The sequence below is a fragment of the Leptonychotes weddellii genome, chromosome 2 (assembly GCF_054177405.1).
Source record: "Leptonychotes weddellii isolate Sample4059 chromosome 2, ASM5417740v2, whole genome shotgun sequence".
In the NCBI taxonomy this organism is placed as follows: Eukaryota; Metazoa; Chordata; class Mammalia; order Carnivora; family Phocidae; genus Leptonychotes; species Leptonychotes weddellii.
Genome location: NC_138370.1, coordinates 86,113,260 through 86,138,134, shown reverse-complemented (window position 1 = coordinate 86,138,134; position 24,875 = coordinate 86,113,260). Strand labels below are relative to the sequence as shown.

Sequence of the window (24,875 nt, the reverse complement as noted above, 5' to 3'; positions counted from 1 at the left end):
ATATATACCACATCTTCTTTATCCATTCATCTGTCAATGGACATCTTGCACTACTGGGTATTTACCCCAAAGATACAAATGCAGGGATCCGAAGGGGTACGTGCACCGCAATGTTTATAGCAGCAATGTCCACAATAGCCAAACTGTGGAAAGAGCCAAAAATCTGTGTTTTAAGCCTACCTTTCTAACATTCTAATTTCATAGTTTTAGAACATTTATTCTTTCATTCATTCAAAGAACACTAATGTCTACCATGTGCTAGTATCCAAAGATAACAAGCATTTCCTATGTTTAAGGAGCTTGGTCAAGTCCTAGGGATAATTATACAGGAACAGTAATAATGATAATAGCATCTTAATTGAAGCACCCATGTCATGTGCCAAGCACTGTGCTGAGCACTTTATATAGATTATATTCAATTCATAGAGCCATCTTCTGAGTAGAGACGAGGACTGTTAAGGATTTTAAAGTACCAACAGGTTTAAATGATCTGTCCAAACACACAGCTAATAAATGGGGGAGTTAGAATTTTAACCCAGTTAGGCTGAATTTTTTTATCCTCACTTTTAACATGTATGCCAAATTACAAGTTATATGTACCTGGTAGAGTCATAGAAGGTTATAAAGAGAAGACTTTTAAGCTGAGACTTGAACAAGAAGTAGAATTTGTCAGATAGACAAGAAGATAAAATAGTCTGAGCAGAGAGAGAAATATGTGTGAGGACAAGGAGGCAGAGAGCAGCATCGTGATTTTGGCTAACTGTGAGTGTTTAGGTGCACTTAAATAGCTGCAGATAAGGTGGAAGAGTTACAGCAAAATTATAGAGACCTGAAAGCCTATGAATTTGACTCTTTCCCTTAAAGTGCCATTAAATGGTTATAAAATAGGTTACAGTATTTGCAGTATAAGAATGATCACTTTTGGGGCGCCTGGGTGGCTCAGTCCATTAAGCGTCTGCCTTCGGCTCGGGTCATGATTCCGGGGTTCTGGAATCGAGCCCCAATCGGGCTCTCTGCTCAGCGGGGAGCCTGCTTCTCCCTCTCCCTCTGCCTGCCTCTCTCTTTCTCACTGTCAAATAAAAAAATAAATAAATCTTTAAAAAAAAAAAAAGAATGATCACTTCAGCAGTGATGTAGATCAGGAGAGGGAGAAGGAAAGAATAAGACTACATGCAGAAAAACAACTAGCAAGGCAGTTATGATATTCTAGACAAGAGAATGTGTTGTCTTGACTATATTGAGTGCCTTGTATGTGCTGTTGCCGAGTTTACAGTGTTGAATAAAAAAATGTGATCTCTGCCATTATATACAGCCTACAGCCTGTTGGGAAGACAGACAGTAAACAAACACATAAATATGTAGTAAAGAAGATGGAGGAGAAATGACCATTTTAAGAGAGAATTAAGAAGTAGCATTAACCATGCCTATTGCCTATCTGTCAAATTTAGAAGGAGAGGGAGATGCCTAGAATAAGTTCAGGGTTTCTTTTAAATAAGTCAGAGCTGTTACCAAGGATCCACCTCTCTTCCCAGTTTCTGGAACTATTTTCTCCATGAATCATGATACACTGATATGTTTTTATTAGAGGAAAATGTAAAGACTCAGTGCTGCTTTTCTTTCCTTAGAAGAAGGCACTCCCTACGGTCACATACATACCCTGTTGATCATTTGAAATGAATGGGAGTAATGGGACCTGATTTTTTCAAAGTGTCTATTTTAATGCCTTGGTCTGAACAAGTATTTCTATGCTAACTGAATTCGATTTGAGCATTTAATAGAATATGAAATTACAAGGGTCAAATTTCAAAATTTATAAAAAAGAAAAGGTAGTCCTGTAACTGTGGTAATAGAGTTGGATCATTAAGAATCCTTAATATGCAGGGGCACCTGAGTGGCTCAGTCTGTTAAGCATCTGCCTTCTGCTCAGGTCATGATCTCAGGGTCCTGGGTTTGAGCCCCGCATTGGGTTCCCTGCTCAGTGGGGAGCCTGCTTCTCCCTCTGCCTCCTCCCTACTGTTCATGCTCTGTCTCTCCCTCTGTGTCAAATAAATAAAATCTTAAAAAAAAAAAAAAAGAATCCTTAATATGCAATACCAGAAATGCTTTTAAGTCCTTTTTGTAAAGGTCAGAAGAAGAAAAGATAATGGTATTAGTTTAATTAATTGGTGTAATCACTAAAATAATAATAACACATTTTCAGTAATGACCATGTAACATAAGCTGTGGGAGTTTCCTTGGGAAAGATACTATAATGGAGTCCTAGAATCAGGGTTGAATCTCATATAAAAGTTTATCTAATAATTCATAGTCTTGGGTGCACAAGCACATATCAGGTGAACTTTCTGGAATTATTTAACAAAATTGTGTGGGGATGTTTCTTCATCTGTATATTTTGAGGAGAATTCTTGTCAGATATACACAGCCATCTCTGAGTAAAGAACCACCTTCTCACACATGAAGAAACTAGGGCTGAGATGTAGGGACTTGCCAAGGTCTTGAGTAAGTTCTCTTGAAAAGGCAGTTTGCCCTATAATATTTTTAAATAGTTTTAAGGTAGCAGCCACAGTATCTATGACCTTGGGGCTAGAAGGGCTCAGAGTAGTATTAGGAAGACTTGGCTTATTTTTTCATTGAGAGTTGTCATATGTTGATTTTAAAATAACAGAACATGCCATCATTCAGAATACATTCTTCCACCCTAATATCCCAGAACAGTATTTTTAAAGAAGTTCTAGGAAGGGTGTTAACTCATTCAGGGTTCTACAGGAAGGAAAGCTCTTTCCTACTATTTTTTAAGCTAACTTTCACTGACAAGATCAGACCAGAAAAAGACCAGCTTTGGCTGTTGGCCCAGACAATGTTATAATCATTGAAGTGTACTCGACCTGCACTGCCCAGGGACAGTTACAACTTGGGGGGGGGGGGCTTGCAGAGATGCATGCTGAGTGTTGTTCCAGTGACTTAGATGACATGTGTGCTCTATATCCTTTGCTGTGTTGTTCTCTCAGCTATCAGAAAGGAAATTTTAAAATAGCCTAGATTATGAGTTTTTCCTTGGGTAAAAAGGATAACTTTTTGATGCAAGAATTATTTAAATTTCTTTTGTTACCTATATCATATTTCAGAACAAGAGTTTTTTTCATTTGTCCATCCATACTGTGTATCATTGTCCTGGTAGGATAATAAAGTAAAAAGTGGACTGATTCAACATCCAGCCTACTTTGTGCCATTTGTTGTGTGTTCTTGGGCTTCATTTCCTTTTTCTTAATGGGGGTATGACAATAACTACTTCACAGGATTTGGAGAAATATTAAGTAAAATACAGTATGTGAAAAGTGCTTTATAGATTCTTAAGGGCCATATAAACATTAATGTTATTTGCCTTAACTAACATTTTTAATAATTTTAAAACATATATTTACCGGAATCATTCTAATTTACTGAATCCTGTGTTTGTTTTAGGTAGGGGAGAAGTGATTCCCCGTAATTGACATGCAGTTTGAGTACTTAATTATAAAGTACATTTCAAGGAAGCTGATCATGCATCATTTTTACCTAATGTTCTATTGTTGGGTGTGGAGAATAGTCTATAAATAATTAAAACAGTCATTTTTAAACAAAGGAAGTTATCTTTACTGTGTATTTGTTAATTGACTTTTTGCTTGCCAATTTATACATAACTTAAGAATTAATAGTTATCTGGTAGACATTCACCGTATTGTAGGTATTGAGACATATGCAGAAAGTATATACCAGCATTCTCCAAAGTGAAAATGGAATATTAACTTTTGAGATGTTTTATGATTAGAATTTTGGATAAAATTTGCATATACTACTGTAGCCTTCTCTTGGAAATTTGTAATATCTATTAGTTAGGGTTCCAAAAATTTTTGCATATGGAAGGAAACCTGTTTAATTTTGCTTCTAACTGTTGTTTCCCAAACATTTAATAAGAAAATCCGTTTCTGTATTACATCTGTTAACATTTACTGGAGTATTTTATGAAGCACTGGTATGAGATATAATGGAATTGATCCCATGAGTTTTAACAATCGATTTAGAACTCTAAACAGAAACATGATAAAGCAAATTTTTAAAAGAGAGAGGAAGAGTTGACTATAGGATTGAAATGGTTGTGATACCTGCCAATCTATCATCATGGCCAAATCATAAAAATTGATATTATTAAGTAAGTATTTCTTCTCTTATTGACCACTTCTTCTTTTATTTTTGTTTTATTGACTACTTCTGCATGACTTTTTTCAAACTGCTTAGTTGAAGGAGATAATCTTTCCAGATAGAGACAATCTGAGAACATCTCCAATGCCCTTGAATTTACCGATTGTTTGATAAATACTGAGAATCTAACAAATACAAGTTACTACTTTTTTTAATCAACTTTATTTATAATTCACATACCATAATAAACTGCATCAACTTAAAGTGTACAATTAATGTAAACATATATATAAACCTGTGACACCACCTTTGCAATCAAGGTATAGGATATTTCAATCAACCCCAAAAGATTACTTTTGCCCCCTTGGTAATCCATCTTTTCTTCTGCCCCAGGTTTCAGACTACCACTGGTCTGCTTTTTGTAATTATAGGTTAGATTGGCTTTTTCTAATATTTTAGATAAATGGAATTATATAATATATATTCTTTCATATCTGATTTAACTCAACAAAATGATTTGAGACCTCATGCATGTTGTTAAGTGTATTGGTAGTTTGTTCATTTTTATTGCCAATTAGTGTTCGCTTATAGGTGTATACATACTTTGTTTATCCATGCGTGAATTGGTGGACATTTGGGTTGTTTACAGTTCGAGGCTATTGTGAATAAAACTGCTATGAACATCCATGTGCAAGTCTGGATATATGTTTTTGTTCCTCTTGGGTAAATGCCTAAGAGTAGAGTAGCTAGGTTGTTATGGTGGGAAATGTTTGACTTTTATAGAAACTGACCTTTTTCAATCTTTGGTATTGTCAGTGTCTTTAATTTTAGTCATTTTTATAAGTATGTAATGATGTCATCACATTGTGGTTTAAATTTGCTTTGATCTGATAACTAGTGATGTTGAACATCTTTTCATTTACTTACTTCCCAACCATATAGTTTCCTTTACGAAATTTTGTTCAGATTTTTTCCCCATTTCCTGTTGGTTGTGTTATTATTTATTCTTAAGGGTTCTTTATATATTTTGGATCCAAAATTCTTTTGTCGGATATGCCTACTGACATTTTATCCCAGTCTGTAGCTTGCCTTTTTATTTTCTTAAAGGTATGTTTTGAAGAGAAAAAAATTTAATTTTTTAAAGACCAGTTTGTTAATTTTTTATACTTCTAGAAGTTTGTAGTTTTAGCTCATACATTGAGGTTTATGATCCATGTCAGGTTAATTTTTGAAATGTCAAGTAAGGATCAGTGTTCATTTTTAAAATATGAGTATCTAGGGTCACTTGGATGGCATAGTTGGCTAAGCATCCAGCTCTTGGTTTTGGCTTAGGTCATGATCTCAGAGTCATGAGATCGGGCACCAGGTGGGCTCCATGCTCAGTGCAGAGTCTCCTTAAGACTCTTTCTCCCTTTCCCTCTGTCCCTCCCCTCCTCATGTGCTCTCTCTCTCTCTCTAAAATAAAATAATAAGGGACGCCTGGGTGGTTCAGTCGGTTAAGTGTCCGCCTTTGGCTCAGGTCATGATCCCAGAGTCCTGGGATCAAGTCCCGTAAGAGGCTCCTTGCTCAGCAGGGAGCCTGCTTCTCCCTCTGTCTGCTGCTCCCCCTGCTTGTGCATTCTTTCTCTCTGACAAATGAATAAAATCTTTAAAAAAAATAAAATAATAAATCTTTTTTATAAATAAATATATATGAGTATCTAATTGTTACAGCATTATTTTTTTAATGCTTTCCTTTCCTAGTTGAATGCCTTAAGAATAAAAACCATTATGGACTCCCTTATCTGTTCTGTTGATCTATATTTATCTCTTCTGGACCTTATCACACTGTCTTGGTTTTTTTAGCGTTATAAGTTTTGAAATCAGGTAGTGTAAGTCCTTCAACTTTTTTCTTTTTTGACTTGCTTTCACTATTCTCATTTGCATTTCCATATAAATTTTATAATGTTTGTCAGTTTTTTTAAAAAAGCTCTTGTGAAATTTTTATTGGAATTACATTGAGTCTATAGATAAATTTGAAAAGAATGAATATCTTAATATTGAGCCTTCTAATTCATGAACATGGTGTATCTCTCTTTATGTAGGTCTCTAATTTTTCTCAATAGTGTTCTAGTTTCCAGTGAAGTGTTCATTAATTTTATTCCTGTCTTTTATGTTTTATGCTTTTCATGTATTCTCATAAAGTGGATTTTTAAAACTTCATTTTCTATTAGTTTACTGCTTAATATATAAAATACAATTTTTTATAATAAACTTATATTCTGTAGTCTTGCTAGTAGTTTTGTAGATTCCTTAGTATTTCTACAGAAACAATCATGTCATCTTCAAATGAGGATAGTTTTACCTTTTCCTCTTCCAAGTTCTATATGTCTTCCCCCCCCACCCAGTTTTTGTCTTTTGTCTTTTCATAAAGACTAGTACCTCTATTATATTTTTCAGTAGAAGTGGTGAGTTTTTACCTTGTTCTTGATAGAAAGCATTCAATATTTCAACATTAATTATGATATTAGCTGTTGGTTTTTCTAGATACCACCTCTCATATTGAAGTTCTCTTCTATTACTAATTTGCTGAAGGTTTTTTAACATGAGTGGATCTTGAATTTTGTCAAAAAGCTTTTTTGCACATACTAAAAAGATCATGTGAATTTCCTCCTTTATTCTGTTAATATGGTGAATTATACCAATTGGATTTGGTTAAGATGATTTATTCATTTCATACATTGTGAGATTCTATTTGCTAATATTTTTAAGGTATTTTTGGGTCTGTGTCCATGAGTGTCATTAATCTGTAATTTTCATTTTTTTGTGATATCTTTGTTAGGTTTTGGAGTTAGTATTATGTTGGCCTTCTAAAACAACTTGAGAAGTGTTCCCTTCTCTTTATTCTGAAATGGTTGTACAATCTTGATGTTATTTCTTCTCTAATAGAATTCAGAAGTGAAACCATTTAGGCCTAGGTGTAAAAGTCATAATAAATTAAATTTTTAATTCAGTTCCATTTAAAAAATAAATATAGGATCATTCTGATTTTTTAAATTTCATTTTGTGTCCATTTTGACAACTGGATTTTTTAAGAAACTTATTTTTTTATCAAAGTTGTTGAATTTATTGTCATAAAGTTGTTCATAGTGTTCTCATTATTCTTTTTGCTATCTGTAGGATCTGTAGTGATAACTTCTCTTCCATTTCTGATGTTGGTGATTTGTTCTCTTTTGATCCTTGTTCAAATCTAGTTAGAATTTAATCAGTTTTTTTAAATCTTTACAGATTTCGACTCAGGTCATGATCTCATGGGTCATGAGATTAAGCCTGATGTTGGGCTCTGCACTGAGCGTGAAGTCTGCTTGGAGATTCTCTCCCTCTGCCCCTCTGCACATTCATGTGCTTTCTCTCTCTCTCTTTCTCTCAAATCAATAAATCTTTTAAAAAAATCTTTCCAGAGAACTACCCTTGAGTTTCAATTTTCTCTGTTGTTTCCTATTTCATTGATTTCTGCTCTCATCTTTATTATTTCCTTCCTTGTACTTACTCTTGAACCTTAGGTCGTTAATTTTGAAATTGATTCCTACCATAAACATTTAAAGTTATAAATTTGTCTCTAACATTGTATATTCCACAAATCTTGGTATGTTAGATTTGCATTATCATTCAACTTGAAACACTTTCTAATTTCCTAATGATTTCTTCTTTGACCTGTGGTTTATTTAGAAGGGTGTTGTTTAATTTTCATGTACTTGAGGTTTTCCTCTGTGTCTTATTGTTATTTATTCTAATTTACCCTCTTATAGTCAGAGCACTACTTTGTATGATTTCAGTCCTTTTGAATTTGTTGAGTTTTGTTTAATGGCCTATCATATGAGCTGATTATACCATGTATACTTGAAAAAAATATGTGTTCTGCAGTTGTTGGGTATAATGGTCCATAAATAAATATCAGTTAGGTCACAGTGATTGATAGTCTTGTTCAGATCCTCAGTCCTCCCTATCTTTACTGATTTGTTTTCTAGTTGTTCTGTAATTGCTAAGAGAAGAGTTAAAATCTCATACTGTGATTGTGGAATTATCTTTTTATCTCTTTAATCCTGTCAGTTTTTGCTTTATATTATTTTGAGGCTCCATTATTAGGAACATACATGTCAAGAACTGTAGAGGTTCTGAGACTTTACCCTATTTGAAAGCTAACAAGTTAGCCTGCCACAATTTCATGGGGGCTTGGCTAAAGACATGAGATTCTTGGGTCAGAGACAGAGGACAACTTATTACTCACAGTATATTACTTACAGAATATCATGATTTGTGTGTGTGTTTGTGTGTGTGCACGCACGCATGTGTGTGCTGATTCTCTAAGACCTAAATTCCACCATGCAACCATATGAGGTTTTGATGTTTGTATTTTCTATAGTGTTTTATGTGTGGTATCAGCTACATTTTCAGGGTTTTTGTTTTTTGTTTCTTTAATTAGATGTTCATGTTAGAGTTCCTGTCTTCCTTATTTTCTGTATTTACTTCTATCAAATCTTTTTTCTGGGTATTTCATTCAAAAGTGCACATATAGAAATGTGCTGTGTTTCACTATTTATAAGTGAGTGTCTCTTAAATCTTCAAGAAATGCCATTTTTTTATTATGTCAGCAACCAGAGTAAAATTTTGGAAGTGGAAGGCATGTACAGTTTTGTAGTGTTTCATTTCCAGTGTTCTTCATTTCTTCCTGAAGATTCAGTTTTCCATCTTATGTCATTTCCCTTAAATCTGAAGAACATCATTTAGCATTTTCTGTAATGCCGTTCTGCTAGAAACAAGTTTTCTTGGTTTCTTTTATCTGAAAATGACTTAATTTTTCCTTCATTATTAAAGAATATTTTCACTGGTACCAGAATTCTAGAATGACATTTTTATTCTTTCAGCACTTTAAAGATGTTGTTCTGCTGGTTTCTGCCCTTCGTTGTTTTGATTGAGAGTCCTTGGTGATTCAAATTATTGTTCCCTGTATTCAGTCTGGTAGCTTTCAAGATTTTGTCTTTGGTTTTCAGCAGTTTGCTATGATGTGTCTAGGTGTGGTTTTCTTTATATTTATTTTATTTTGAATTCACTGAGCTTCTTGATTGTGTAAATTTGTTTGTTTACCAATTTGGAGAAATTTTGGCTCATTCTTCTTCAAGTATTTTTTCTGCCCCATCTTCTCTTTCCTTTCCTTCTGGGACTGTAGTTACACAAATTAGACCTTTTGATATCAGCCCATGAGTGATCTTTTAATGTAAATCTTACCAATTCACCTTCTACTTAAAACTGTCTAATCGGGGCGCCTGGGTGGCTCAGTCGTTAAGCGTCTGCCTTCGGCTCAGGTCATGATCCCAGCGTCCTGGGATCGAGCCCCACATCAGGCTCCCTGCTCTGTGGGAGGCCTGCTTCTCCCTCTCCCATTCTCCCTGCTTGTTTCCCTCTCTCGCTGTGTCTCTCTCTGTCAAATAAATAAAATCTTTAAAAAAAAAAAAAAACTGTCTAATGACTTCTCTTTACAAGAAGAATATAGTCCAGACTCTTTACCATGTCTTTTATGGCATTATGATCTGCCTATGACTGTCTTTCGGACCTCATTTCCTACCTCTTTTCCCTTTATTCACTCTACCACAGATTTTTTTTTTCTTTCCCTGGAACATATCAGTCATTCTTGCTCTTTGTACTTGATACCTTGAATTCTCTTCCACCCATATCTTTCTAAAGTTGGCTCCTTTGGGTATCTGCATAAGTTACCTCCTCAGAGAGACTTTCTCACACCACCCCAACTAAAAGTTGCCCCAGCCCCTTAACACATTTTAGACCCATATCTGTTTTAATAACTTTATTGAGAAATAATTTACATAACAAATTTAACCCATTTAAAATACACAATTCAGTGGCTTTTAGTATATCCACAGACATATGTAACCATCACCACAATCACTTTTACACATATCTATCTTATTCATGCTATTTTCTAGTACCAAGAACAATGTCTGGTATATAGTGCATGCTCAATAAAGTTTCCTGAATAGATGAGTTCATTAGCTCTAAGATAATTTAGGCATTAGCCTCCAGTAAAATATGAGGGAAGTTCATTTGACTACTTTCAGCTCTAGAAGTATTCTTTTATCAGAGCTGTGCTATTTTGAGGGCTCTCTAAAACAGCTTAACCCATATTTTAAGAGTTATTGCAGGAAGTTCCAAAAAAAAGTCTTTTGATATAATGAATACAAGTCATATTACACATTTCTCTAAGAGAAAATAGCCATCTTTTATTGACCTGACCGTTGCTGAGAAGCAGAAAGCCTCTCAGAAGTATTGCTTTGCTATTTTCAAAAGTACTCTGAATATTGTTGATTTGTTTGAATCTTTGAAATAGATTATAGAATCACTAGTACTTGTTTTATGTACTAATTATGGGTAATAGTGGGTTATTCATGAGATTCTAGACATCCCCTCTCTTTGGTACCTTTCATGTGGAATGTCAGTCTTGAGCTTGGTTAATCTGCATTATCTCATCTTCTTTATAGGCTTTGATGCGGCCTGGAAGAATTGACAGAATCATCTATGTGCCTTTACCAGATGCAGCAACAAGAAGGGAAATATTTAACCTGCAGTTTCACTCTATGCCGATCAGTAATGATGTGGATCTGGATGAACTCATCCTCCAAACAGATACATATTCAGGAGCAGAGGTAAGATAGTTCTGCTCAAAATACCTTGGTGGCAGGAAAGCAGTGGGTTGGGGTCATTAGCAAAAAGACTGCTTGATATCAACTGTTTTAAATAACTATATGTTAAGAAATCTTAGGAAATGCACTATATGACAGGTAATCACTAAATTAAATTACATTTTACTGGCCTCTATTATATCTCAATTGTTTTTCACCTGACTTGTTACTTCTCAAAATGTAGTCTTCAGAGAATTAACATGATATAGTGGGGAGAACACTGGACTAGAAGTAGAAGTTTCTTCTTTGGAGTTTCTTGATACATTAGCTTCCAACTATTCAGCTTCTCTGAACTTTGATTTCTTGACCTATCAAAAGGAAATGAAACAAACTTTACATACTGTTTTCTTATAGAAATCATAAAAATGAAATTAGGATATCATGCAAGTGCTCAGAAGTACAAGAATTGGCAGAGAGATTGTATTATTACCATAGTTTATCATTTTGGAAAATTATGTTAGTCTACTTATGTATTAACAAAGATTCTCTCGTAAAAACAGTAAGAGAGGGGCGCCTGGGTGGTTCAGTCGCTAAGCATCTGCCTTTGGCTAGGGTCATGATCCCAGAGTCCTGGGATCAAGCCCCACATGGGGCTCCCTGCTCAGCGGGAAGCCTGCTTCTCCCTCTCCCATTCCACCTGCTTGTATTCCCTCTCTCACTGTCTCTCTTTCTGTCAAATAAATAAATAAAATCTTAAAAAAAACACACACACACACGGTAAAAGAGGATGCCTGGGTGGCTCAGTCAGTTAAGTATCTGCCTTCGGCTCAGGTCATTTTCCCAGGGTTCTGAGACCGAGTCCCACATCTGGCTCCCTGCTCTTTGGGGAGTCTGCTCTTGCACACGCTCTCTCTCTCCCTCTCTCTCTCTCTCTCTCTCTCACACATGCACACTCTCGCTCTCTCAAATAAATAAAATTTAAAAATAAATAAATAAATAATAAAAACTGTAAAGGGGACAGTCTATAATCTACCCTTAGCTGTGAAAGTATACTCTCAATAAGAACAATAAGACCTCTGTGAAAAAATGAAAGTTTTCAAGTATGGCAGGTAAACATTTTTTCCTCTCCGTGGCAACTTTTTGCTTAGGCCATTTTTATTTACAAAATAAAATTCCAATTAAAATAATCGTGCATCTTTTTTACATGCATTTCTCAAGAAAGGACAGGCTGTAGTCCTCAACACAGAAATATCTTCTGAATACCACTAATAGGGATTTGTACTGGGAAATTAGTATCTTTTTAAATAAGAAATTATAAATTCTTTTATTCTGAATTATCCAGCAGACAGACTTCACATTCTGTCTGCTTGCTATTGTTTGTAATCTGTCCTCTGTGAAAACCAAAGAGATTAATACATAATAGATCATTAGTGTACTCAGAGAGTATTGTGGGTAAATTTACATGTAGAATTGGAGTGAGTGTATCATTCAGTCATAGCTAATAACAACTAAAATAAATCCCAAATCTCCTCATTGTTTTATCTCAACTGTGAACTATGTATATTTGATTTTCCCCCTGTAGGTTTTTCATTTTCACCGAGAGGGGAAAAAAAGTCATATAGAAAGAAACTTGAGAAGCAGTTGAAGTACATACGTTTTTAAGTCCTATCTGAAAAAATAATCCTTATGATCATCTTCTTGACATGACAGTCCATTAGGTTAAAATGAACATATAGTTGCTGTTAACTGACTGCTCCAGCATTTCTAGAATTCAGTTTTGGTTGTGAGACCAAGGGCAGGCGTCGTGTGTATGATACATCAGTTTACAGGAAACAGCAAAGAGAAGAAACCGTAAATCTTCCACTTGAGCTAAGTAAAGTGGAAGAGCAGTTAGCAAGGTAGAAATGTGCCTTTCTCACTTTGAAGTAATTAATGGTAGTAGCATAGAAGTGCAAAACAAAAATCAAAGCCAGTGAGATTCTGTCTGGCTGAAAGGAAAAAACTCACTTGGTGCCAGAAATTATTGTAGCAGCTTGCTAGTTCTTATGCAGTACATGTCTTACTCAGTCTGTAACATAAGCACATTCATTTCTGATTAATTTTTATAGCAGATCTTCTAAAAATAGTCACAAGGAAAAGTAGCAGAAAATTCTGTCCCTCCTTGAATTACATTTATGGGTCCCATAATGGTTGGTGGGGGAAGTATATCCCACCCTGATCCTAATTATAATCCATATTTTATTACAACTTCATAGGAATTTTATTCAGAGCTATTTCTTAGTAGTTCTGGAGTTTTCCATTTGGGCCAGACAGATTTGTTCCATATTGTTTGTTTTGGGCTTTTGTTTTTTGTTTTTGTTTTTGTTTTTGTCTGATTATTTAGGCAGTTCACACAGGTGCCCTTTTGTTTCAAGAGAACTATGATTTTCTTAAGTCTTAAAATTAAATAAATAGGAAATTTAAGACAGACAACATTTAGCTTCAAATAAAATATAAGATCCCATCTTTCCCCCCACCTCTTTCCTTCAGAATGAAAATGGTGCAGCAATGTTGAAAGCCAAAATTAGCTGATTATTTTTTTTTTTTTAGCAGTAAGACAAATTCAACCTGGAACCCTCAGTCACCTGACTCCTACAGATCCAGTGCTTTACCACTGATGGAACTAATTTATTTCGTCCTCAGTGTAAAGCCAGATCCTTCAGCACAGAACCTATTACGTAGTACATACTTAAATAAACATTTAACAAACTGAAAAAGAAAAAAGATTTTTAAAAGTATATTTAGGAAGAATAGACTTCCCTTTGTCGTTGTCATAAGGAGAGCCCTCTAACTTTGTAGCAGGACACCGTGCTATGGCCATAGCTACTTGTTCAACTCTAGAGAGTGTCTCAGTGGCCACTTTTGGTATAAAATGAAAATACTGATAAATTTGTTGTCTTCACAGGAGAGTATTATCAATTTTATATATTAATATATTAATTGTGTATTATACATTAATTTAAACTGTACAGTCTTAGCTGTATGAACAAGAATTTGGCCAGGTGAGTCAGAAGATGAGGAAATGGCTGACGCTGGTGTCTGTGTTTTAGAAACAGAAAAATGTTTAACTGTAGTGAGTATTTTCTTTATCTTTATTTTTAATTAAAAAGCTATAGAGAGGGGGGCCTGGCTGGCTCAGCGGTAGATCATGTGACTCTTGACCTTGGGGTCCTGAATTCAAGCCCCACGTTGGGCATAGAGTTTACTTAAAAAAATAAATTACGACAACAACAAAAAGCTATAGAGTGGTTGGAGATGATATGGGTACTTTTAACGACTGAAATGGAGGAGTTACTTTTTAAAAATGTTTTCTTTCAACCTAGTGCTTTATTCTGCCCAGTCAACATTGTTTCTTAAAAGCTTACACAGGCTGTGTTTCAAATGGCCCCTTAGACCCCGCTGAGTTTCTCCATTTTCCCTCCCTGGAGAGGGTAGACAGAGAACTGAAGCATTTCTTTAATTCTCAGGCGAGTCCCAAGGGGAAGTTTGTTGCCAGCTGGAAGGGGAATAGGGTCACAAGGGAGCAGCCTCCACGGAGAGGTTGAAGCAGGTGGTAGCATCCTTCAGCCATCCCTGTGCCTGCCGCTCCCCGGTGGCCAGAACCTCATTGTCTTTGTGGCTTCTTGGCTGTAGCTCCCAGTTAATAGAAAAACATGTTGCCATTTAAAAGCAGATGGGAATTCAGTTCAGGAGGAAATAAGAAGTCTTTTTTGGTTATACCCATTGTTTTCTTTTGCTTTGATTTTTGTTTTTTAAGTTATTTGTAGCAGATTCCACTTCATTTTTTCATTTGTCTTTTATCCAATTATCTGAGTTACTTTAGGAAAACTTTTATCTTACCCACCAACAGGAAATCAACAGTCACAAATACGTGCACATGAAAGGCATAACCCGGCCTATTACCCATGTGCCATGTGCTTGGGAACAGAGGTGACGAGTAAGATATATAATTTCCTCTCTGTATAGGAATTTGCTGACATAGGCTCACACCTAGTATCTGTAAAATTGGAGTTGAATGTTTACTTGCATTTGGATGTTATCCTCCTGTTAGTGATTATCTCATCAAGTGAAACTGATAATATATGTCTAAGAGCCAGGTATCAGTTGCATAATTTATAAATAATATAGACAATCAGAGCATTTGTTTCATACATCCAGATTTGAGGATTCAACTTCCAAGAGAGGCAGTAAAGGGAAAACAAAACAATTTTAATGTTGCATTTGAGTAGACTTTTAAAAGAATTGTAGTCTTTTTCTTTCAGGGTGGTTTCAGGCAAGTTATTTAACCTCTTTGGACCTCAGTTTTCTCATTTTTAAATTATCTAAGTGACTGAAATTGTTTTGAGGGTTAAAGAAGGTAACAAATATAAAAGCACCAAGGAACAGTGCCTAACACATAAAGAGTGCTTTATAAATGTTACGTCCTTTTATTCTTTCTTCCTCTTATCTGTTCAGTGTTTATATTTACCACTGAAGTATTAGATGATGTTGTTATAAGGTGGCAATGTCTTGCATTGCCTCAATAACCAGATAACGTATCTGAAAGCTAAGTTATAAATGAGTTGCTTCTTGTTCTCTTCTAAAGAATATAACATCTGCTTAATATGGTGATTTTTAGGGGCGCCTGGGTGGCTCAGTCGGTTAAGCGGCTGCCTTCGGCTCAGGTCATGATCCCAGGGTCCTGGGATCAAGCCCCGCATCGGGCTCCTTGCTCAGCAGAGAGCCTGCTTCTCCCTCTCCCTCTGCCTGCCTCTCTGCCTACTTGTGCTCTCTATCTCTCTGTCAAATAAATAAATAAAATATTTTTAAAAAAATATGGTGATTTTTAGGGTAATCTAATGAACCTAGTACTAGAAAGTCCTCTTAAAGCAATTTATTAAATACATTCCACGCTAAGTTTTTAAAAAGCTTTAACTTCATGTAAATTTAGTCTATTTTTGTTTTACTAAAATCATGTGTCTTGCCCTGGATTTTGTTTTGTAGTTTCTGCCTTTCTGGGTCTAATAGCTCAAGGTCTTAATGCCAGCTTGACATTAAAAAATTACCTTCCAGTGTGGGGCGCCTGGGTGGCTCAGTCGTTAAGCGTCTGCCTTCGGCTCAGGTCGTGATCCCAGAGTCCTGGGATCGAGCCCCGCATCGGGCTCCCTGCTCAGCGGGAAGCCTGCTTCTCCCTCTCCCACTTCTCTGCTTGTGTTCCCTCTCTCGCTGTCTCTCTCTCTGTCAAATAAATAAATAAAATCTTTAAAAAAAAATAAACTAAAAAATTACCTTCCAGTGTGCCTCATTAATTCAAGAAGGTTCTAGTCACCATGCTTACACTATTACAGCTTTACAAAGAGAGAACTAAATTAATTTTCTATCTTACTGATTAATATTTCTTCTGACATTCTCTTTTCTCCAACACAATGAAAACAGAAAAAAAAAAAAAATCACCATTTCGGATGTCTGTACTCTTCCTACATGAAATCTCTTGTAGCAATTTTCCCCAAACTAAAAATCAAGATCAGTGTATTTGAATTTGGCATAGATTGACTCTATCTAACAACACATCTGAGATAATAATAAAGACCCTCTGTTAGCTGGTCTCGGGCCCTCTGATTAATATTATTAGGGAGGACCCTAGCAGCCCTGTTCCTGTCCCCAAAGTGAAGCAGAGTGCCACAGTACTTAGCAACCTCCTGTACACTGTCTGCAACATACTCGTCCTGCCTAATCAGAAACTGCCCTATGAATACGTACTGTTATAACCCACTGGTCTGCCGTTCTTAGTTGAGGTCCTTGTTATCGCCCTACTCCTCTTTGTGCATTTACCCTAAAATTCTGTATCCCAGAATGTCAGAATACTCTTTTGTTACACAGCCTGGTGAAATCACTGCTTTGTCATTAAAACATCGTGACCACCCCACCAGAAGTGGCTTCTCGTTTTGAACGCTTTTACACTGATTTCTGTTTTACTTGTTTAGCTCTTCGTACCTATTTTCCTCATAGTTATTTTGATATGAGCAGCCACCTCATCTCCCCAGACAAAGTGGAAGATTCTCTGCAGCGGAAGCCAGGTTTTATACTTCCCGGAGTGCAGCAGAGCACCCATTATCTCCCAGTGAGTGGCTGAGTCACAGATTTATGTGTTGAATCTGTCAGCCTCCCAACAAAAAATGTCAGTTTTAACATTCACCTAAAGTGGCATTTTCTGGTTGCAAATGTGTTTTTGTATACATTATCTATTTGAGTATCTTAATGCTATGGGAACACACCAGAGCGAAACAAGAACAGTGGATTTCTCCGAAGTCCCACAGCGAATAAGTGACAAACCCAGGATCAAAAACCAAATCTTTCAACTGCTCCTGAAAGACTTTTCATGATCTCTTCATGCCTTGGAGTCAGCTGAGGAGTCTTTGAAAGCTTTTCATTATTCTCTTTGACATATCTGAATTTTTAGTAAAGGTTTGCCTGCTCTTATGGACAGTGACTTAGCAAACTAAGCAGCAGATAGGAAACATCTTTACATTTTTATGTGTACTTATCTTATATGTGATTATCTTTAGTTACCCTGTTGTCAACTTCCCAAATAAGTATAAGCCACTTGAAGTTAGGAACTATGTTTTTCTTTATTTGTGTTACTGTATTTTCCAGGTAGTGAAAATAAGACCTGCAGTTTTGAAGGGAAAACATATAAATGACTAAGTTCCATATAATGTGTTCATGTGGCATGATCTAATGATGTGCAGAATACTATGAGAGAAAGAAGAGGATATGACTCACACTGGATTTGAGCAAGGGGGTAGTTGATCTGAGTGTTAATGGGTGAATAGGAGTTCCTTAAGTCAAGTGGGGCTGGGGAGAGACCATTCCTGGCTGATAGAAAGGCAGAGATACATAAAAGAACATTGTGTGTCCTAGATTTTGTTAAAGGTTGAAATATGACTAGAAGAAAGAGTCTGCATATAGAAGTATTAGGTGATAAAACAAGAAAAGTACGTAAGACAAATACAAAGGACCTTGAATATCATCTGAACTTGCTTTTCTCCTTTAAGCACTGGAGAGCCATTGAAAAGGTTAATAAAAAATGTTCTGATTAAACTTGTATTATCAAAAGATTGGTGGTGTTTTGTGTCCAAAACCACCATTAGCCCTACCCAGCACTATTATGTGAATTAGAAAAAGGTGCTCCTTTGCCCCACTTAATGACAGCTACCTGCCAGAGCAAAAGCTTTGTCAAGCAGAGAATGAGCTTATAAAGTCCCCATTTCAGTCCGTATTTGCCCCCTCAGCTGGGCATCCTGATAGGGACACAACCTTCACATCTCTGTAAGACTCTCATTTTTGGCTTACCCACTTTTAAATCTCTCTCAGAGTGCCTAGCATAATAGCTCATATAAAGTTGATATGTATGCATTGAATAAGGAAATTTAGATTTTATATCCCAAGTAGGTAAACTACTTTCTGTGATTTTAAGATTTGCTTCATGAACCCTTGGACAAACACGTTATGTGAATGGGATAAATTATGGGAATTCGTTATTTATTATAAATTATGGGGGGAGATGAGAGTATTAAAGATGTCTTTTGTGTAATGTCTTTTTGGGCGTGAGGGTGATCTGACTGCAACCTCTGTCACCCCATTGATCATTAGGGTTGATTCAGTTGATCTGGCTGGCTAGGCAGGTGTCTTCTTCCTCCTTCACCGCTCCATGTGCGTCCCTCCCAAAGCTGCGTGCATGCTCAGTTGAAGAGGACCCTTCTTTGGTCAGGGGTATACGAGTAGCTGTGCTCCAATGCTAGAACCTTCAGACAAGCTCTCAAGTAGCATTTGTAGGAGAACACAGGGTAGTCAAGCTTCCAAGACTGAGACACATACAAATGAGGCGTTGCATTGTAGCAGTCTGCCTTTCTTTAAAACAACAACGAAATGGTGTCTTTTGTGCAATGTTAAACCAGCCATGAGGTACAGCACCTGGTATGAATGGCCAAAATGATGAAACTCAGGTGCTTTATGCCCTCTGAGCCATCTTATCACATATAACGTTGTATAAAAGCTCCTAGGGCCAACACCTAATCTCCACAGCTCTTTTCAATTGCTAAAATGTGGCTACCCTGTTGCAAATGAATTATGATGGAATCTTCAGAGCAAAAATCAGCATATACCAAAAGCAGATATTTAGGCTGTAACTTTTATGCCAGCCCACCACCCCTTCCCTTCCCCTGTCCCTACAATTTTACAATCTACATGCTAAATGAAGAAGTTTGGTAAAAGCCAAGACTTAAATCTTCATCCTATCTTGACCATGCATTACAGTATTAGTTGGGTCAAATAAGTTATCATCTCTAGAACTCAGTTTTCATATTTTAACAGGGGAGGTAAGAATATGGTCTCTGTGATCCTTCCTAGTGTTAAAAATCTATGTGTTATATACCTATCATAGATTAAATTAATTGTATAAGGAATCTCTTAGGGATTGGACTTCCAGGGATATATAACATGGTTTTGTTTCCTTTACAGTGCTTCTAGAAACCTGGGATCTTAGGGTCTTAGTCACTGTCTCTATATACTTGCTACTGTAGCCTAGAGATCCTAATCATAGCATCAGAGGAATAGGAACATTAAGAAACTGACCGTGCATAGAATTCGGATTTTAATAAAATTCTACTTAGCAAACTTTGAATTTTTCACTGAATGGAAATGTAAGTTTTATCTGCTCAGAGAGTCCCAGTAATTTTTTTTTTTTCTGAGAACTTTGGTTTCTCTGCTTTTCACCTTCCTTAAGAACAGTTAGTCAAGTTCAATATCTGTGATTCTGGAGGCACTATGGTAAAAGGTGTTATAAAATGGGAATAAGCCACCAGTCCACTTCTTCCCTAAACTCTTTGTTAGGAAAGTAAGCAAAAGTTACAAGGTTATAATATTCATTTTAATGTAGTTTTTTAGAACTTCCAACGTATGGAGATGTGAACATCCTCTGTATTTCCAAACTTCAGCATCTACTCAAACTGGCAATACAAGAACCTTAATTCAACTTACCTGAAGGCTATTTCAGATAGGATGTTTACACCAAAGCAAATAATTTTCCAGAACACCTTGTGCTGTGATACCTGTATTACTGACTCCTTGCCAGATGTTTAAAGCTGCTGTCAGCTTATAAGAAGCATTAGTCAGAAAGGAAATGGATGTCGAATGAGAGGCTGGCTGGCAACAAACTTAATAGAGCATTTTATAACCAAGTACTGAAGCCCTTTATAAGGAAGCAGTGTATCAAGGCAACAAGTTATTCAAGACCTAATCATCTAGAACCCCAAACCTGGGTTCCAGGCTAAATCTGTATCTGTGAAGAATTACTCAAGCCAGTAGTAATGCTAATTTAAGCATTTTAACATTCTGCCTTGTTTCTCCTCTTCTGGATTCTCAGTCTCTATTGACACATGCTGGTTCCCCAGAATTTTTGCACATTTCATCTGTATTTCTTCATCTTCAAAAGAGTGATAAAATTTAGGAGTTCTACTAACTTGAGAGGAACACAATTTTAAAATGATGTGTAAAGCATGCTATTAATTCTGTATTTATAGATTCTGGTAGACTTGGATATTTTTGTTTGGTTATTTGAGGTGATGGAAGGCTAATTTCTAATAATTCTAATTGATCTGTGTATGAAAAGAATGCCACAAATATATGTAAAAACTGTTTATTCTTTTAAGAATATTTTTTACCAGGTGCCTGGGGTAGCTCAGTTCCTTAGGCGTCCAACTCTTGATTTCAGCTCAGGTCATGATCTCAGGGTTGTGGGATCAAGCCCTGCATCAGGCTCCTCACTGGGTGTGGAGCCTCCTTAAAATTGTCTCTCCCTCTGCCCCTCCTCTCTCACTCTCTCCCTCACTTAAAAAAAAAAAAAAAGACTTTAAATAGAATATTTTTTACTATGCAAAACTGCATTATAGTTAAGCAAATGGGTTATGGAATGAGAAAGATTTAAATCCAAATGCCTAGTATGCCCATTTTTTTTACCTTGTGATCAGTTTCCTTATATATAAATAAGGATAAGAAAAGTCTCTACTTCATAGATCTGTTGTCCAGATTAGATGAAATAATTCCTATACGGGACTTACCCTTGTAAGTACATAGCAAGTGCTCAGTAAGTCATTTTTGTTATATTTTTTATAATCAGCAAATTCAGTCTAACTAATTGATCTTTAATATGAAAAAATCCACAGCTTAATTTTTTCATATTTCATTGCCTTAGAGTTTATGAATACTCATAATGAGTTTTTCATGTATATTCATGTTTTTTAGTCTTAATAGTGTGTTCTTTAAATTCAAACTGCATTTCATAGTTACATGCAGTATTTATTTCAGCTAGTTTCTATTTATAAACATTTGTAATCCCTATTTTTATTTTTTTCCTGTTAAACATGTATACTATTTTTTACTCTCAAGTGTGCAAAGCTAATGTTTCCTTACAAACTGTTAACATAATATCCCTATATCAGCATATTCTTCAAGGTAATACTAGTTACTAGTATACAAGTTAATTCTAACTTGTTTTAACATAAATTTTGTTGGTTAAGAGAAGTGAAACCAGCAACTTTAGAAAGTTGAGGGTTTTTTTTTCTTTTTTTTTTAAAGATTTATTTATTTCAGAGAGAGGGAGAGAGCATGAACAGGAGGGGCAGAGGGAGAGAGGGAATCCAAAACAGACTCCGGGCTGTGCGCAGAGCTCACGCGGGACTTGATCCCATGACCATGAGATCATGACCCCAGCCGAAACCAAGAGTCAGGTACTTAACCGACTGCACCACCCAGGTGCCCCTAGAGTAATCACTTAGGAAATAAGCATACCTAATTACTGTGCCCTTTCATTTAGGTTAGGATTAAACCCAGGTATCTTAGGTAAGGGTCAGATATCTAACACTAGGGGCACCTGGGTGGCTCAATCTGTTAAGCGACTGCCTTCGGCTCAGGTCATGATCTCGGGGTCCTGGGATTGAGCCCTGCATCGGGCTCCCTGCTCCACCGGAGGTCTGCTTCTCCCTCTCACCCTCCCCCTGCTTGTGTTCCCTCTCACACTGTCTCTCTCTCTCTGTCAAATAAATAAAATCTTAAAAAAAAAAAAAGAAATCTAACACTAATGACAAAAGTACTACATGTCATTTGGTGTCTGATGGTTGACAATGGGATGTTCTCATTCTTCATCCCCAAATGACAGTAATTCCGAGTCCTGAATGGCGTCATTCTATTAAAATGTTACTAAAACTCTATCAAATGGTTGTTCAGAGTTACACTGTAGTCATTAGGTTGTTCTTAAATATAACCTTCACTACGTTTTAAAAATTTAAAAACAAAATCTAACCTTTCCTTAAGCTAGAAAGAAAAGTAGAAAGAATTATTAAGACTTTCAGAACTCTCTTTTTTTGTTTTGTTTATGTTTTCAATCTGTAACAACAGTTAACTCTTTTTGCTATTAAAATCTGGAAAGTGGATTTTACTTTTATACTTGTAGGAAGGTTTCCTTATTCAAGACATTAGGCATAATGCACATGCCACATTTACCATTGTGGAAGTTTCAAATCATAAATTAATTATGTTTTCTTTTTCTTCAGAATTAAAAAAAATCACTTAAACTGGTTTTGGCATTAGGACAAGACATTTTTTCAGCACTAGGAAAGTAGCCCTTTGGCATATTTTTTATTCACTTCAAAAGAGTCCTTAAGGAGTTGTTTTATATTTAAAACCAAGAATTGTATTTAGTTTGCCTAACATTAATTTCTTGCCAGAATCCTTAAAAATATAAAAGGTCACACATATACTCTCAGGTATAAAAATAGTAGTCCCCAGCATTTATTTTGTTGTTGTTGTGTGCCATAAGCCTGTGTCAGAACTGGAGATTCGGGGGAAATAAACCTAAAAGTTGTCAATTGAAAATTAACTTTCTTGTTATACAACCGAGTTGATCATAATTGGCATGAAATATGTACACATGCGCAGGTTCACAAACGCTGGTCTGATGGTTCGCTTATGGCTTCCTTGTAGTTTAATAAAAGACACTTAAGCTATGATTTCACCATTCATTTATGAAATTAGTGTTGTGCATCTGGTTTGTACAGCACATCAAAAAATTCCTGCCATGTCTAGTCCACTTCAATTTTGAACCCTATGGGATACTTTCATGGGTAGATAATACCTTCAGTGCCTTTAAATTAGGCTTTTTTTTTTTTCAAAAATATTTACTTACAAAATTTTAGTACATTTATTATGTAAAGCAATTTACATTAATATTTTCATTTTGTACTTGTATATAAAACTAGAAGCCAATAGTTGAATTTTAGGGACATAATAAAATAACTCAAGGATAAGACTTGGTTGATGTTATACATTATAAATTATGTAAAAATTAAAACACATTGAAGTTCAACTTTTACATCATCTAGCTTAGTATACAATTTGGTTTAATGTGGGTATGACTTAGATCCTACCCCAAGTGGCTCTGTGATGGATAGTTTCCCATGCAAGTCCCCTGAAATGTATTACATCCCTAGTATAAGTAATCCCAAAAGAGCAAACGTAAGTTTTAGCTCCTGGAAGCAGGAGAACATGCATTATTAAAGCCAGCCAACAGGAAAAAAAAAAAGGGAGATTTTCTTTTCTTTTTTAGGCACAGAGCAAGTCCGATGCAAGATTAGATTAAACAGTTTGTCTTCACTTTTCACCATTTATCTTCCAAGTTTGCTGCCTCACCCCAGTATCCTCTAGACCTACTTTTCTGAGTGCTTTTTTTGACAGTCCCAGTCAGTTGTCTCAGAAAACAATCTAATTGAATCAAATCACTATAAATCCAAATAATCAGTATTACTTCTGGGGGCATCTGCATTTTAAAAAATTTTACTTTCCCAAATAAATTTCTAACTGGTCAGTGTTCAGATTGTTTAAGAACAAGTGAATAAAAAAAAACCTCCAAAGTATTCCAGTCTGCTTCCTGTAGCTTTCTTGCTCTTAACTTCTTTACCTTCCCTCTTCTGCTGACTTTCAGGATACTTGAAGGGCTCAAGTTTCCTTGTAAAAAAGATTTATTCTACACCAACAATTTTTACATTAAAAAGCATCCAGTGAACATAAATAAAAGTATTTACAATTTGTTGAAAGGACTTCCAGTCTTTTCTGTTGTATGCAATTACATTTTCACATGGTTATAATCAAATTGCATAATAAGTTTTATTGACTCTGGTATTAGTCTAACCTCATCTTAAACACTGCTATTATATTTTACTGAGCCTTATTAGCATCAGGGACTTTGGGGTGGAAACTAAAAGGTAGGTAATGGTAATAGAAAACCCTGTAGTAAGTGATTTTATAATTGGGAAATCCTTATATTTTAGAGGCTCGTTTAAAATTTTATCTCTGAAAGTATTAGGGTTCTTCAGTCAGGGGAGCCCAAATTTAATCTGTAAGATTTTGTTTGATAACAAGGATTTTTTTCTAGAAGAATTTTGGTTTGGGGCATCTGGCTGGTTTAGTCAGTGGAGCATGCCACTCTTAATCTCAGGGTCATGGGTTCAAGCCCCATGTTGGGGGTAGAGATTACTTTTAAAAAAGAAAGATAAAGAGAAGGAAAGAAGGAAGGAAGGGAGGGAGGAAGTGAAGGAAGGAAGGAAGAAAGGAGGGAGGGAAGGAGGAAGGAAGGAATTTTGGTTTGAAGGCCCCAATGTAAGAGGAAATTCATAGTTAAAAATACAGAAAATTGAGTTTTCTACAAAGGCACCAAAAAGACAACTGAGATAGAGAATAAAATTCATAACCAATTTCTGCCCTTTGTAGGAAGATTTTTTTTATTAGACATTTTTAGATAAAATTTTTGGAAATATATTAGGTATAGAAGTCATCACTTCCAAAGAAAAATATTACATCACCAATCCTTAAGCATGACCCCTAAAACTAGGATATACATACTTAACACCATATTTCTCTACTATTTGTATACAAAATTTGAAAAGTAATATTTTC

General features: G+C 35.8%; 1 protein-coding gene across 3 annotated transcripts in view; it reads left to right on the top strand.

Annotated features, from left to right (window-relative positions):
- Window positions 1–24,875, top strand: part of AFG2A (AAA ATPase AFG2A) — a 334,925-nt gene that overhangs the window by 244,034 nt on the left and 66,016 nt on the right. For 2 of the 3 annotated variants that reach the window (XM_081811923.1, XM_081811922.1), the window contains one exon: window positions 10,710–10,874. In XM_081811923.1, coding sequence (XP_081668049.1) covers window positions 10,710–10,874 — 165 coding nt within the window. Of the gene's footprint in view, window positions 1–10,709; window positions 10,875–24,875 lie in introns of those variants that run through there. The other variant, XM_081811924.1, reaches the window with a different exon arrangement.